General features: G+C 39.4%; 1 protein-coding gene across 6 annotated transcripts in view; it reads right to left on the bottom strand.

Annotated features, from left to right (window-relative positions):
• The window catches only part of RFX3 (regulatory factor X3), a 238,008-nt gene that overhangs the window by 83,385 nt on the left and 137,197 nt on the right, over nucleotides 1–17,426 (bottom strand). For all 6 annotated transcript variants that reach the window (XR_009244434.1, XM_058657283.1, XM_058657287.1 and 3 more), the window contains one exon: nucleotides 5,090–5,348. Coding sequence is in view for 5 of the 6 variants with exons in the window: in XM_058657283.1 (XP_058513266.1) it covers nucleotides 5,090–5,348 (259 nt within the window). In the remaining variant the exon portion in view is untranslated. The remainder of the gene's footprint in view (nucleotides 1–5,089; nucleotides 5,349–17,426) is intronic.

Raw genomic sequence — 17,426 nt, 5'->3', positions numbered from 1 at the left:
AGAACACAAATATACTTTTAGGTAGAATTAAGTTTACAGAAATTTACTCATTACATTGTATTTGCATATATGATGGAGTATGTTGTGATGGGCATTAAAAATCAATGAGTACATTCACAAATTTTTCATCTTCAAATGCAAATGCTGCTGGGGTTACAAAATTCTAAAATTCTACAAATGATTATACATAAAAGTAATCAAGAAAAGCATCCTTGAATGTCAAGTCAATAAAGGCAGAGTTGTGAAGCCCACGTGGTGCAGGGTGAGAGCAGGAGAAAGACCAAGTGCGCCTGAAGTGTGAGCCAGCCGCCTCGTCCCCCAGTGTCCACGTGCTCCTTAAACACTAACAGATCGGTCCCTGATCTTATTTTAACAGAATCTAAACTACCTTCCACGTGAAAATTAGCTAACCTCACATCCATGATGGGCCAACAACAATATTATATGATTATTCTAAACATTTCTGTTTTTCAGCAGAAAACGATACACATTTTAAATGTATGTGTATCTACACTTGACCAAAGTAAAAGCATTACGCATGTGCATACACACAACCAATACATATGTAATCTATAACCATATAGACCCTACAGACCTAATGAAGGAATACTAGAAATTACAGGGTAACTTTTATGTGGGTCAAATGTGAGTACTGATTTTTTTTTTTCACCACATATTTGACATACGGAATTTCATTTGTGCGGCTTGCACTGTTGTGCAGCAGGTTGGGTGGCTGTGATGCTGGCATTCCAAACGAATTCCAGTTCACATCACAGATGTCCCACTTCCCATCTGGCTCCCAGCTAACAGGCCTAGGAAAGCAGCAAAACATGTGGGCCAGTGCAACCCATGTGGAAAACCCATATGGAGCTGGAGGCTCCTGGGCACAACCTGGCCCAACCGACACAGTTGTGGACATTTGGGGAGTGAAATAATGGTTAAAAGATCTCTGTCTCCTCCTCTCTTTCTGTAACTCTGCTTTTAAATCAAATAAACCAATCTTTTAAAATGTATCATAATAATCTGAAAAATGCTGATAATTCTATGAACTTTGCAAACTGAAAAAGTTACAGTGCCTGAGGCCAAACACGAAGCACTGAACAATCTTTATGCCAAAATTTTAGCATAAAATTATTAAACTAAAGGAAGGCCTATATTCAAACAGAATGGGGGCCAGTGTTGTGGCACAAAGGTTAAGCTGCCACCTGCAAAGCTGGCATACCATATGGACAACAATTTGGATCTGGCTGCTCCACTTCCATTCCAGCTCCCTGATAACGGGTTGGGGAAATCAGTGGCTGATGGCTCATGTTTGGGCTCCTGCACCCACATGGGACAGCTGGATGAAGCTTCTGGCTGTGGACTCACTCTGACCCAACCCTGCTTGTTATGGCCCTGTAGGGCGTGAATCAGCAGGTGTAAGGTCTTTCTTGCCCTGAGCTCCCCTTCTGTTAAATCTGCCTTTCAAAAAACTTGTTTTTAAATTCATCTTTCGTAAAAAAATAAATAAAAATTCTCTTGATAATTCTGAGATCTCTCTACTACAGGGAAGACAACTCAAGATTTTATACTGACTATAGACTAGTGTAGTAACTCCTTAGTAACTTCAAGTCACTTTTTTCCATAGGATATTTTGAAAAATGCATCTGTCTGTTATAGAACATTTTTGTGTTAGAAAATTATTCCAAATGATATTAAACCATATATGGAAAGACATAAGTAAAATGTAAGAAAGAACCAAAGTATTTACTTTGAGAACCACAGCAGGAAGCTTTGCTATCCAAGTACTGAGTGAAAGTGTTCAATTTGCGCTATCAGAAGTGCCTAAACCTAAGTAATTTCCTGTCAACCTAACTGATCGACAGTTTGGTTGAAGGATCTACAGGAATAGCCTGTGTCACTAGTCATCTTTGGCATCCATGGGGATTGGTTCCAGGAGCCTCACAGACACAAGTCCAACATGCTCAAGTCCTTTCACCAACGGTGCTTTACTTATGTATAACTTACACTCTTACTCCCATTTCTTTAAAATCATCTCTAGATTCTGAGGATACATCTACCACCATGTCAATATTACCTAAACGTGCTGCACTGCTTATGGGATAATGAGGAGGGGGAAAAGTGTGCACGTGTTCAGTAATACAAATGCAATTTCTTCAAACAGCTTTGACTATTTGGTTAAGCACATGTGTATGGAGATGACGGATACAAAGGGCTGGCTGCATTTCAAGGTCAGGAATTTGGGCTTCAAAATAGGCTACTCCTATACAGGCAGATGCACCAACCACGCCATACAGGTTACAGGTTGAACAGTGAGGACAGGTAAGTCTCACGCAGTGCTTGGCAAGAACTGATTTGATACTCGACCAAAAAGTTGCCACAGACTGTGCTCATATTTGCTTTACATTATGGTTTTACAAGTAAGGAAAATCATGAAATCAAACAAATTCCCTTTAACGACATGGTATCTACTAAAAAAAATCTTAATTTCTAGGAATCAAAACAACTAAAAATCTGCCAATATTCTAACAGGTGGCCAAGAGGAAGAAAGCAGAAAATCCTGAATGAGTTTCATGGAAACTAACCTTTGTGGTAAATATTACTACAGTAACAGAAATGGACGAATAACCCAAACCTCGCAACCTCTCTGTGACTCAGAAAGAAGCAGATCTTGAGGTTGAGCGAGTGAGGAATCTTAACCAACTGTGTTTACAAAAACTACATGCAAGATAATAGAATAACCACTACCACAGTAATATCTGATACATAGATAGTATCATATGGGCTTTTATGAAGGTACTTTGTGATTTTTTTCCAGGCAATAGGTTATGTTTAAACTATACTCCTTTTATTGAAAAGTGATTTTTGTAGAAAACCAACCAAAAAACCACTAAGAATGTTCACCCTAGCAAAAAAATATGAATGTGAAGGCTCTAAGTATAACCTTATATAGCTGGTAGCATAATTAGTGTTTATTTAAAAGCTTTCAAATTATCCCAATTTTTATAATTCAGTTATATTATTAGTTTACCAACTAACATAATAAATATCTTATATAAAAACTGTGTGACATATAACTTAGGGAGCAATGTTATCTTCCTTCCTCCATGAGAGAAAACACCTTACCAAGATTGTTTTTAATCAAACCATACAACTTCTTATGTTCATAGTTGCAACTGTATTTACACAAGATGGGATATATGATGTTGTTAATTCATCGATAACTCTCACAAGAGTTGCTAAGCCTGAATCCGGTTGGTGAAGCTGTTTGTAACACGACAAGCAGCTCGACATCCATGTGAGGAGAAACGGGAATGCCGGAAGGGTCACGTGCCACCCACTGTCAGTCGGCAACGGAACACTGGTGGTTCAGTTTTCCTGAGGCCTTGGTGAGTGTGGGCACTTTCCTGTTCACTGAAAATTACTTTCTGGGTGGCTATTATTGAGACTGCTACAAAGTACTAGTACTTTTTTTGTTCCATCATGCCTCCTCGTGGTAAAGACATAGATATTTCGAGCTCTAGGATACTTTATAATCCAGGAAATCATTCAGTCTTTAACAAACTTTTATTTTAATCAGAGGGGAACTGGGGTCCGCAGAAGCTCTAATTTATGAGTGGCAACTGCGGTGGGCTTCAAACCTGCATAAACATTCTGTTGTGACTAAAAGGCTTAGAAATACTGTATTTCTAAACACAAGTAATGCTTCAGAAACACAAAGAAAAAATACAAAAGGAACTCTCCATCCAGAACTGCTATTCATCTGCTTTGATGTTAGTAAATAAATAAATAATAACAATAACAACAAGAGGCAATTGCAAGTGAAAGGTTCTGATATTAGAGGAAAGGACCTAAGTGATGAGAAGGTGAACACACGTAATCACCATAGATACGGAAGGCATATATCCAAAGTACTTACTAAGCACATGATACTTGGAAGAAATTCCATAAAATATATAAATCTCTCATATTAATATTTTCTGACAAATTTATTCCCCCTATATGATGTTTCAAGAAGAAAACTACAAAGCAAGATGCTAAGAAAGGGTTGCACCTACTTAATTCAAATTCTCAGCTCCCTTGGATATGAAACACCAACCAATCATTTCCCTTGGTGCTTAAGCTATGCGGCTCTAACCAATCTTTCTTCCCCCATATGCTAAGCCGAGGTGAAAACAGCGAGGTTTGGGTTACAGAGTTGATGATGTCAAATGCTATGCAACCTTCCGTGATTATTTCAATGACACCATTTCAACACATTTGAGTACACTGTATCAAAATAAATATTTATTAAGCTTTTAAAGCTTGACAACTCAAATATGGAGGTGTGCCCCTAAGATATTGTTTGTTCATCACTATGCTAACAGTCAACCTAAACACACTTTTCATTTTAAGTCACCTGCATCAGGGCTTTCCCAGGTGTCCCTCTGGTAGAATGCAACATAAGTTCATACAGGATACAGGGACAATTTTTCTTAAAGTTTTTGCAACTTAAGTATTGCTTTCCATATATATCAGGAAAACTGCATATGGTTTCTATCTTAAAATTTGTTTCCTTAAAAAAATACATGAAGTAAAGAACAGTACAGGTAGTGAGTATGACAACACTTAAACATCTAAGATTTGGGAAATGTTTACTCAGTATAATTTTTCTCATAGTGAGCTAGTGGAAATATCATGGAAAGATATGACAATTTCAAGAAAATTATATTTTACTGTTTTTTTAGTCTTATAAAGTGGGCAGAACATGAAAGTAGCGTCTTTCAGCAGCAATTTAATGTATTTTACTGAATATCGTTGAAAAAAATCTATTTGGCTCAATGAGTGAAAATCACCTTTTTTGACTGCCTGTTACTAATGAAAGCTTTCCCAGTTACTCAATTGCAAACTAAATGCTTGCACACCATTTTGCCTAACACCACACATTCCACAATCTGCCCCAGCCCAGTACAGAAGCTGCTCAATACATGCTTGCCCTGTCCAGCCTGTGTCTTTTTTTTTTTTTTTTTTTTTTTTGCCCTTTACAGAGGAGAAGTGACAACGCAGGTTTCCCACGTTAAACTGAATGCAGGAAAACTCAAACACTTACTGTCGCAGGGGAGGCCCGAGTGGTGTGTGTCACCGCATGCCCTGAATTCTCCATGGAGTTGCCGATCAGGTAGGTTCCTCCCGAGCTGCTGATGAGCTGGCCTCCCGTGACGCCCATCTGGATCCCACCAGTGCCCACCATGCTGTGGGAGGAGACCACGGTCGTCACCTGGGCAGAACTCCCTTGGGTATCAAAGTAATTCCCTCCAGTGTTCTGGCTGTACATCTGTGTTTCGGTGTAAGGGTATGTTGTTGTTCGGCTTTAGTGGAAGAAGAAGAAAAAGAAAGAAGAAATTTACTAGCTTATTAACAGCCCTCTGAACAGATTTTTTTCTAATGTAATTATGCTTCAAACACATGGATGACCATAGCCTTTGGGACATAGTGAGTTTCACATTTTGTATGGAACTTCATATTCAGAAATAGACTTATTTTCTAAACTAAACATACATATTAGAGCCTCAACTGGTTTCTGAGCTTTCCAGCTTTTGTCCTCTTCTGGTAACTACTTCCGGCACACAAGCAAGGTAAGGTCTCTTCCTCCCAACACATCTTGCGGAGCAGCAACATCAATTCTTTGTCCCACTCCCTGCTGATCCCAACTGGAGAGACACTGCAGCAGGAATCCCTGCAGCTGGCCAGTGAACTGCTCACACTCGTTCTTGACCCTTGGTGATTGGCTTGGTATTTTGCATGGAGCTCTGTGTTACCACTCCAAGGACTGTGTGCAGTTTGCCCACACTGAGTCCCAAATCCCTATCTAAAAATATTTTTCTCTTCCTTTACACTCAAGCTTCGGGCTTACTAGATGTCTTAAACCACCTTATTACGCCCTGCCTTTCCACTTCCCGCCGTTGTGGTCAGCTTTCTGCCCTTAGCCTTTCATGAAACTGCTTTTAATAAGGTCATTTGTGACCAAATCTAAATACCAAGCTAAAAGGCTCCTGTCAGCCCTTATCTTTTCAGACCTAACTGGAGTATGACGTGGTTGGCCACTCCACACTGCCCTTTCCATCCTTTCTTCTGAAATAAGCTTAATGGGGGTGGAAGGATTTCTTTTTCATTTTCTATTGACCATATTTTACATCTTAAGATCATATTTTTTAAAACCCTCATAAGAAGTTGCTAAAATTATACTGTTGTAACTTTTTTTCTTAAAAAATTCAAACACCAAATGGAAATGTATTATTTAATTATCCTCTTCAAACATACTTTCCAGAACCGGATACTCTGGACAGTTCAGTGAGCATGTTTTGTTTTCAGACATTTCCCATGCATACAGTAAGGTCTGTTGGCCTTCATCCTTCTTGTACCTTAGTTTCCAAGAACTTCTTTTCCACTTGAAATTTTCTCCCCACTACCTGTCAAGAATGCTCTGCGGTTGTCCATTTTTCTGGTGCCACAAATAACTCGTATTTTACGAGGTTTCCAACTTTAGCTCTCATCACTTTTCCTTATTTTCATGTAGGCCATAGACCTTTGCCAGAATCCAACTACAGGATCACAGTTAAGAATCCTAGGTTATGATTTCTCAGCTGATTACTTTCCAATTAAGCTTTTCAGAATTTTAAATCCAATTTTCTAACGGTCAACTGGTCACCTTTACTGGAAAGCTCCACAGGTGGGCAGCTGCCTGGGTAAAATGTAAGGCAGGATGAGACGGCCTCTGCCTCCTTGCCCCTCTCCGCAGAGGGCAGCATCCTGTCTCAAACCTTTGGAGATTCTACTTTTGGCACTTGGGCTGACAGGGGGCACTGAGGCAAGTTCATCTTCTAAACAGTTTCCATTTCTTTCTCTTACTGACTGCCTTAATTAACAGTGTCCTCTTTTATGGTGGTCTTCTAAGTGTTTGCCCTTGTCTAACTGGGCTCTCCTCCAATCTCTCTTGAACATTGGTGCCAGAATTTTCTACAATACAAACAAAAAATAAAACATAAAAACAAGCCTTTTCATGGTTCTCGCTCACCTTCCAGCATTCTCTCCTGCCTTCAAAAAATAAAAAATTAAAAATCCTGGCCAGTCTTAAAATTACTCTTAGCGGCTAGTGTCCATGGTGTGGCGCATGCCATATTCTCCAATGTTCTCTTCATTCACACCACACTGAGCATTTTGCTGGTCACCTCTTAGTTTTGTTAATCTGGCCGTTTCTGCCTAGAAGGCATTTATATGTTTTTTCAACTACATTTAATTGTCCCAATCTTTCTTAGATTCTTCCTGTCAGCTCCTTGACTCACAGTTATGTTCCGCATCCCTTGCCTCCACCATCATCCTCACTGAGCTATTAGGTCCTATGCTCTGTGCCTGTCTAATACTCCTCGTTTTCCTGAAACACAGCTGTGATATACTTGCTGTTTCCTTCCTCTTATCTTCATCCTCCTATGAAATTATGAAGTATCCTATCTGTTAGCTCAGTAGTTAACACACTCGCTAGTACACTGTGGCACATTAGCCAACAGGAACAAACTGAGGTGAAAATGCATTCGACAGGTTCACAAATTCATAAAACATAAATTTTTTTTTTCAATAAAATACAAGAAATTATAGCAAATCATTCCAAGATTTTTCTGTATAATTTTTAACAGGCATTTTTAACTCATAATGCATTTGTAGTATAATTCAAAATATAAATTTTAGTGAAATAATGAGGGAATTATTAAAGGGTTCCACCTTGGTACAAATATTCTTCTACAAAAAAGAGTCACAGCAGATCCAGTTATAAATTTTAATCTGGAAGTGATCACAGAACAATTTTTGAAAGAACATTTTTCACATATAGAAAAATACCATTTAAAAAACACAGTTAATTCTTCTCATCATTGCAATATCTTCCCATTGGCAATTTCTTCTTAGCATTTATTTAAGTAAAATAAAAGTAATGTTGATTTGAAATTGAGATGTAAAGAGGAATTAGGTTACTTAATTAACAGTCAATGATTATAACAATGTCCTTTGTGTTCAAACTAATACAATACAATGCTGGCATTTAAGAATAGTCCATAAGGCAATAAATACTTCGACAGATACAGATCATGGTGCTCACTAATCTTTTCATGTCCAAGCAGCATGATTATGTAAGTCCTTTAGTAATAAGATTTCATATAAAATATAGAATAGTTAATCATAGCTAATATTTTCTGATCATTTGTTATCAAATGACAGTATTCAGTATGTTGACCAGGTATTCATTCATTTACTCTTTATCACAAGTCTGTGAGTACTACTATTATATTTCTTTTTTTTTTTAAAGCTTTATTCATTTTATTACAGCCAGATATACACAGAGGAGGAGAGAGAGACAGGAAGATCTTCCGTCCGATGATTCACTCCCCAAGTGAGCCGCAACGGGCCGGTACGCACCGATCCGATGCAGGGAACCAAGAATCTCTTCCGGGTCTTCCACACAGGTGCAGGGTCCCAATGCATTGGGCCGTCCTCGACTGCTTTCCAGGACACAAGCAGGGAGCTGGATGGGAAGTGGAGCTGCCGGGATTAGAACCGGCGTCCATATGGGATCCTGGGGCTTTCAAGGCAAGGACTTTAGCCACTAGGCCACGCCGCCAGGCCCTACTATTATATTTCTTACTACAAACACAATGAGGAGTAGCTGAAGTATGGACAGGTTCAGCAGCTCTGTCCAAAACACACAGCTATGAACGCATTTGGAATCAGAACTTAATTCATGCCCTCAACCATCATATTAAATAAAAAGAATGCTATTTTTCTATTTATTTATTTAAAAGGGAGAGTGACAGGAACGGAGAGGGGGTGGTAGGTGGTTCACTACATTAGTTCACTTCCAAAATGATTCCAAAGACTGGGACTGGTTCAGGCTGGAGCCTGGAGCCTGGAGCTCCAACTGGATCTACTGTATGGTGCAGGGCTCAAGTACCAGGGCTATCTTCTGCAGGGAACTGGATCAGAAGTGTAGCCACAGGGTATTCTTGAACCAGTACTCTCAGACAGGGAGCCAGAAGGCACTGCAGGCGGTAACTTAGCTGGCTGTACAACAAGGCTGGTGTCAAGCATCATATTCTTCATGCATGTCAATAGCGCATATGAATGACTACTAGAAAAAAGCTCTGAGCAATAAGTAGGGGCACATGGACTTTCTGTGGCTACTTAAGATGTCCTCATATCTTGGCTCACTGCTTGCCAACGGCATGCTATTCTTGGTCCTTATGGGAAATGCAGGTGCTATACGTGGGATGATCCAATGGAGCAGAGGGGAAGAGCAGGATCATTTCGGAAGATACTTACTGCCTCACACTCGATTTCTACAAGTTCTATGTCAAGAAAGATGCTAGCTGGTTGTAACAGAAAGATGCTGAAGTCTTTGAATCATTCTTCTTTTAGCATAAACCTTTTATATAACTAGTTCTCAGTGGATGACAGTAATGGAAACACACACACATCAGCATGAAAATATGACTAAAAAGGCAAATTACTCTGTCATACTTTCTTCAGCTGCAGATGATTCATGAGCCACACTGTCAGTAAAGAAGAAAAAGGAATAAGGCCCTGAAGAAGATGGCTAACCTGTAAACTATCTCCATTATTCAATCACACCCCACGGGGCTATGAAAAAGTCTTGGGAACGTTAAGCATAGACTAGGAAAAAGATCAATTTTAAAAAAGATTTATTTATGTTGTTTTGCAAAGGAAAGTCCACAGAGAGAGAGGACACACAGGAAGATTTCCCATCTGCTGGTTCACTCCCCAAATGGCCACAATGGTCTCTCACGCATGCACAGGGTACTAAGGCTTTGGCCCATCCTTCATGCTTTCCCAGGGCATAAGCAGGGAACTGAACGGGAAGCAGAACCGCTGGGACATGAACTGACATCCATCTAGGATGCCAATGCTTGCAGGCGAAGGATTAGCCAGCTGAGTCAATGTGCTAGCACCGCCATCATCTTTTAGGGGGAGTGACAAAACTCAGTTAACATGAGGAAGTATGATATCATGAGCTGTTTGTGAACTTGGCTTTGGTAAAAACACAGGTGCCTTGGGAAATGGTGGAAACTTGTAACCACTGGGTTCAGAGTCACCGAGGCAGCTTATAAATGTTTGCCATTGGCTTTTCAAGCACAGAATTAACTCATTGTTGGACTCCCTGGAGCCAACACCAGAACCATGCACAGAGGACGTGGTTCACAGTCTAGTCCATGTCTAAAGGCTCCAAACTCCCGAATAAATACTAAAGAATTTATTTTTAAAAAGAAGTGCCAGCTGTAAAAGCAAACAGTATTTTTTAGGTACTAGAAATGATGATCAGTTGTTTTTCCATAGTGTATATATTGAATATAGTTTTCATATGGGTTAAAGCTTACATGCTGTTTCCTCCAGACATTTCTAAAACATATGTTGAAGAAAATTACACAATTTTTGGCATATCTGATAGAAAACAGCTATTTCTGGACTGTTCGGGCCTGAAATAGCTAAATTTCCAAGCAATTTTCTTGCACGCTTAAAAGATGCTGCTATGTTCATTCTACTTGTTCAATATCGATTACCACAGACTAAGTCAGGAAAATAATGTGTCACATTGTTTCTAAAGCTGAAGGGAAATCTTTCCATTGTTTTGCATACGTATCTGGTGACGAAGATGAACAGAGAGATCTGTGTATACTAGCTGACAGAAGCCACTTCATACCCACTCTGCTATAGATTCTGTGTAAATGCCAAAAGTGTGATCCATTGAATTTATTCAATTAGTACAGTTTGTATCCCATCATGCTTAGGGTATATTTAGGCTAAGAATGGCCCTAAATAATTCCCTGCTTGCTTACTTTCTAGCATGACTGTATCAATTTCTGATACGTTACCTCTTCTCTTTTCCCTAGTTCATGGTGTCTTACCCACAAATCCAGAAATATGGAATTTGTACTTTACCAAGGTTTTGAACAACCTCCTTTCAATTAGCAAGTCACTAAACACTGGTATGAAAGTGATGAATTAACAGATGGTTTATAAATTTCACACCACAAATTACAATAAGAGGCTAAGACACATCATGGAGATCAGTATGTCTTCTATTGGTAAAATATTTTATTGCTTTTAGGTTACTCTGCACATATTCCTTTAACAAATATTCAGCAAACAGCTATTCTGGCACCTAAATAAACTGAACCCTTACCATTGTAACAGCAAGCAATGGCTTAACCCCTGGTGTCACATCTCCCTATCATTTACACATATATGCACATGATAGTATAGATGACAAACACACACATGCATGTATTTAAATATAAAACGTACATAAAACATTCTCACTGTAGCTGAGTTTTAAAAGCTTGAAAGCCACTACAATGGACAATGGCCAGCGGCTTAGATTTTTGTTTTAGGCTGGGTTCATGCTAAGGTGGAGTGCTCAGAGGAGAAGATGGATGAATGCCTTCACCAGAAAAACCAACACCTGAGGCTAGACAGGTGATGGGATAATGCAGGAGAAGGAAGCTGCCCACAGGGTCCGACCTCTGGGTGGCTCCTGTTCAGAAGCCTAGAACCCGGCCGTCACCTATGGTGAGCGGAGACCCTTATAGCAGCTAGACTGAGGAAACACTCAACTAAATCTAACAAGTCTGAGAGTTCCGGGGACATTGTGGAACTAGGGAAATGTCCCCTAAGAGCTAGGGGACATATTTTTGTACTTAATCTACATGAAGTGAAGTACAAGGCTTAGAAATTTTTATTCCTCTTGATGAACAGACAAAGTCACTTTGGAGAGGGAGGGGCAGCGGTTCTGAGGACGTTACCGATGGTAAAGTGATGAAGGAAGGCGGAAATTAATTTTGAATATCCCCTAGTCCAGTGTTTTTACTACTTTTTAAAAAAGATTTATTTCATTTTTTTATTTGAAAAGCAGAGTTACAGAGAAAGGAGAAGCAGAGAGAGGTCTCCCAGCTGCTGGTTCACTCCCCAAATGGCTGCAGTAACCAATTTAGTTGGTCTGAAGTCAGGAGCTTCTTCTGGGCCTGCCATGTGGGTGCAGAGCACCAAGGACTTGAGCCAGCCTCCACTGCCTTGCCAGGACATTAGCAGGGACCGGAAAGAAGTGGAGCAGCCAGGACATAAACTGAAATGGAGCCCACATGGGATACTGGCACTGCAGGTGGAGGACTAGTGTGCTATACCATGGTGTCAGTCTCCCTGTGTTAATTTTTACAAACAGAAAAGCATACCAACTTCCAAATAAGTTGAATTTAAAGGGGAAATGGCAAATGAGAATTTCTTTGAAAATATTTTCAAAAAGATGACATTAGTTTTGAGGAAGCATTTGAGGAAAAGAAACAGTTGTTGTAACAAGGTGAAAACTCGTCCTATACCTTTGTCTATATTTCTAAGGAACTAGAGAAAAAAGTACTCTATGGTTTTCGGAGACTTATAGCACACTTTTATTTCTTGCTGTACAATTTCACTTGTTTGTCAGAAAATTTCCAATAAACTTAAAGTCCTTGCTAAAGAATATGTATACCAATGACAGGGAAGAATTTATTTCAGCCAGTATTCCAATAGCAAAGAGAATAAAGTTAAATATACTTTGCTTCTCATTGCCTATTTTTAACAAAATCACTTATGCCCAGTGTCAGCCTGTACTATTTTCCATTTAATATTAGCCTTAAATATCAAATAAGTAAAATACTCCAGATGAAAAGGTACCTATCCTCTACCTGTTGACCAACCAAGGGCTTCAGACACAGTCAGACAACTGGTGATTAACCAACTCAAACAACTTCTAAATGTGTTTCAGGGATCATAGTAAGATGTGAATTTATGGTATGAATTCATTATATTGTTTGCTATTAAACAAAACTGATTGACATAGTTACTACTCACACAGGATTTAAAATTGTTTAATTCAAGGGAATTATTAAACAATCTTGAATTCTAAGATAGATAGCTAGGAGTATCTATATCAATTTCCATATTCTGTTCTAAGATTCTTTTCCATTTTTATTATGCTCCAGAGACTGACATTGTATCATGGCATGTTAAGCTGCTGCTTACATGCAGAAATCTGCTTACATGCAGAAATTCCATGCAGAAATTCCGCACTGGTGCAAGTTCAAATCCCAGATGTTCTGCTTGCAATCCAGCTTCCTGTTAATGTGCTGGGAAGACAGGAAAGGATGTACAATCTGTGTGGGAGACCAGGTGGAGTCCCCAGTTCCTGGCTTGGCTTGGCCCAAGAGCCAGGAGAGAGAACTTCACGATATTAGGGGAAGGGGGTGAACCAGAGAGCTGAAGATTCTATTTCTATTTGTTACTCTAGCTCTCTATCTCTGCTACTCTATCTGTCCACCCCTCTCTTACTCTTTCAACTGAACAAACCCATTTGTAAGAAGTCATTAGGTCAATAGAGTTGCAACACCTGTGAGGATTTCTATTACACTTTAACTGAATTCCCTTCCTTTGTCTAATTGTTCAACAAGTGAATGTTGACAGGAAGCAAATCACACTTCCATTTTAACAGCCATAAAGGCCAGGTTTTGGCTTTTCCATTCTCTTCCTGTCCACAGGCCTCAGGGAGTCAGTTCAGGGCCCAAATAATTACCCGCACGTGCCACAATCATCTGCCTGTGGCACAAAGCAACGAGAAATGTGGCATGTTGTGGGAGCAAAGCCCAATTTGCCGCACCAAAGGGAACATGAGTCAAGATGAGATGGCAAGTCTAGCAATGCTGGACACTGCCTGGGATGGCTCAGAGGCACAGGCTTCTGATGGGCGTCTGACCTGCTGCTGCCTAGTACCACTTAGCGCTGACTTTCTCCAGACATCCCAGAAACTCTGAGTCGTAAATATCTTTCAGTTAATTTGTGCTTTGTCTTAAATCACACAGATGGTTTGAAACCAAGAACAGTTGCCTTCAACAGCTTGCTATCAGGAAGTTGGTATGTGTGTCATCAAAGTCCTACACAGAGGGTACCACATTGTCTGGAATCTTCAACATATTGCACTTGTGTGGTACACCATCTCTGGCTGGGCAGAGCCCACTATTCACATGAAATTTGAAATAGACCCTGTCGTCAATGTTCCAATTCAGACTGTAGCTGGAAGATATACAGACAACTGATTTGCCCATTTTGTGCAAGATGGTAAAGGAAAATAGTACTATTTGTTGACTTCTTTATTTAGTAAAGGACTAGGGTTGTGATATGAAGAAACTGAAAGTATGTCACTGCAAAAAATTTAAAAAGTGTAGCAAAGGAAGGAGGAAGGAGAAAGGGCAGGAGGCAAAGTGACTGTGTTCTTAACACTGTATATATAAAACATGGAATTTGTTCCCTTAAGATAAAGACACAAAATTTGCAAGACATATAAAAAATAACAGCAATATGCACTACTGCATATCACTTACAAAACATGTGTCTACATTTGATCCACAACAGCCTCATTTCTGCTAACTTTAACTTTTACAGCAATAAGTAAAAACATCAAAGTGCTTATGAAGCTGTTGCCATGCCTACTGGAGAAGTTATACAAAAGTGAATGCATAAAGTCAGTAACCATTCCTGTATTCAGTACTTTCTTTCCATGTGTGGTATTTCCATTATCACATAGGTTGTTAATGTAAAGAGTACTGGATTCACAACTTTAAGTTTGTATCATCCCCTATAAGCATTATTTAAGGATATCTGCATATTCAGTTTGTATTTAAATTATTTCTATACAGTGTCCACAAGAATCACCTGGAATACTTACTAAAAAGCTTCCAAATTCCTCATGCTGTAGAAACTGACTGGGGACCAAAAGCTAGCATTTCTTACAAGTTTCCAGTGCTGCTGGGATGGTGAAAACATTTGGAGAACCACTGTACTACAGGATACTAAAATGTGAATCCCAAACTTGTAGGAATGAAACAGAAACAGTTCTACTTCACAACTGCTAAATCTCTTACTACTTGAGTTGATTAAAGTAGTTTGGAGTGGCTTTCCACGGCAACATTACCAACATTTCTACTGTTATAATTGTTTTTGAAGCATCCCCAAAAGATATGCACAGTAAGTCCACACAGGGGTCCCACTGCAGGACTTCAGGAATCAGAGAAATGAATGTGGTCCTACAGCGCTCATGAAGATCCTGTCAATGAATGTTATGCTATTAATTCATTTAACAAATACAGATTGCGTGCCTATCATGTGCCAGACGTTAGAGAACGGTGTGCAGATAACAAAACCGCTGCTCACGTGCAGCTTATGTTAAAGTGTGAGAAAGACAAATAGGAGACAAGTCACAGAGAATCTGCAGGGGGGTGGAGAGTCACAAGTAGGGTGAGAGAAACGTGGTTTCCATTGGAAAACAGTAGTGAAACACACACGCGGAGGACCTCAAGCCACAGAGCCCTTTTCGACCAATCCTAAAACTAAGGAGCAACGAATAAAAGGAAGAAAGCAGGACTTAAAATCAACAAGGAGAAAAAGAGTGATAGTGTGGTTGACTGTTAGAGACAAAGTAAATTTAATCTAGAACTTCCATGCATAATACAAAACAAACTGATGCCTAGGTGAACAAGTACACACTTAAGCACTCACAGATGAACTACATCATGGAGACGAACGTGCTGGGAAGGGATGACACGCTGCAGGACGCATCTCTACTCTCAAATAAAGGAGGACTCCCAATGAAACTGTTACATATACCTTGACAATAGGATACTGATTTTCTACCTCTGTTATACCTACAATTCCATGATACACTTAAATCACTTGGAACTTAAATAGGTAACTTGTAACTGTTACTAAAAGACTATTCCACTGCAATAATAGGACAGAAAATGGTGGTGGGGAATATGGCAGGAAGAAGAGGAAGGAGGGGCGATCCTTTTATCTACAAAAGTGTATCACAGGATTAAAAAGGAGAGGAAAAGAAACATGGGCAAAGATTTACAATTGAAGGCCACCACCGACCTCGGTAAGAACAATCTTACTGCAATGTGGAGTGGAAAGCCGGCTTAGAAGTGGCTGAAGAACATTAAAGCAATCCTAAGAGGCTTTAATACGGAGAATAGACAGCACTTGTTGGAGGTAGATTTTTGTCAACCAAGATTTCTTAAAATGGAGGAAAACGGACTACAGGCTACGTGCGTCGCTGAGCCAATCAAGGGTGCTCTCCCTGAGAGGCGGGTCTGTCCCCTGTGACTTTTGCTAGGATTCATCCTCAAACCGGTGCCTGTTGTCCTTCTTAGAACCTTCTGGTCACTATAAGGCTCAATCTTCAGGAAACAGCCTTAGATTTTGCTGGGTATTTCAAAGTCTTCTGGAGGCACAATCCATGATTATCAAACATTTAAAATCTGTAACCTCAACAACGATTTTTCTCTGGCTTTTAAATATTTGTTTCAGCAGAAATGCTATCAAGCTTTGCACTGACAGCTTTATAAGAGCAATTATACTAAAAATGAATACTTTCCAGACAGTATAAATTATTCTACATCCCACTCATTATTCCCTCTCTTCCTGACCCTGAACTGGTTATTAAGTAATGGTTTGAACTACTAATCCCCAATTTAAACTAAGGAAATGTAGGTGCAAATACATACTTATTTGCCTGGAATTTCATAATTATTCAGATGGGGATATGATATTTGCATATGTGTTTCAAAGGCTCATTTAAGAGAACACAACAACCTTGTTCTAAAAAAAGGTATGTGTAGATTCTTTCATTTTATCCCTTCTTTAAAAAGAAAATAGAGAAGGGAAGATACATAGATTGGGTAGTCACATAATGATTCTCTTGAAAATTATTTAGCAAAGACCTGATATCAAAAGTTATTAAAGATGAACTTCTCTACATATTTAAGAATACCTAAAGAATTTTTATTCTCACATAATAAATATAATTATAAAGTATAGGGCACAGTACAGTAGCCTAGTGGCTAAAGTCCTCACCTTGCACGCACCAGGATCCTACATGAGTGCTGGTTCTAAACATGGCGGCCACACTTCCCATCCAGCTCCCTGGTTGTGGCCTGGGAAAGCAGCTGAGGACGGCCCAAAGCCTTGGGACCCTGCATCGGAGTGGGAGACACAGAAGAGCTCCTAGCTCCTGGGTTCAGATCAGCTCAACTCCAGCTGTTGCGGCTGCTTGGGGAGTGAATCATCAGATGGAACATCTTCCTTTCTGTCTCTCCTCCTCTCTGTACATCTGATTTTCCAATAAAAATGAAAAGAAATAATTATAATGTATAAAATGGGATTTCAAGAGACTTTTGAAGAAATTGATAAAAATAGCTGTTAAAAGTTTTAAGTTTAGATACTACCAATAATGAAATACACTAAAATTAAAAAGCATTGTATGTAACAGTTATGAAAAAAAATTTGTTTAGCTTTTTTTTCCT

Source organism: Ochotona princeps, chromosome 31, assembly GCF_030435755.1.
Source record: "Ochotona princeps isolate mOchPri1 chromosome 31, mOchPri1.hap1, whole genome shotgun sequence".
Lineage (NCBI taxonomy): Eukaryota > Metazoa > Chordata > Mammalia > Lagomorpha > Ochotonidae > Ochotona > Ochotona princeps.
This window is presented reverse-complemented; position numbering and strand designations above follow the sequence as displayed.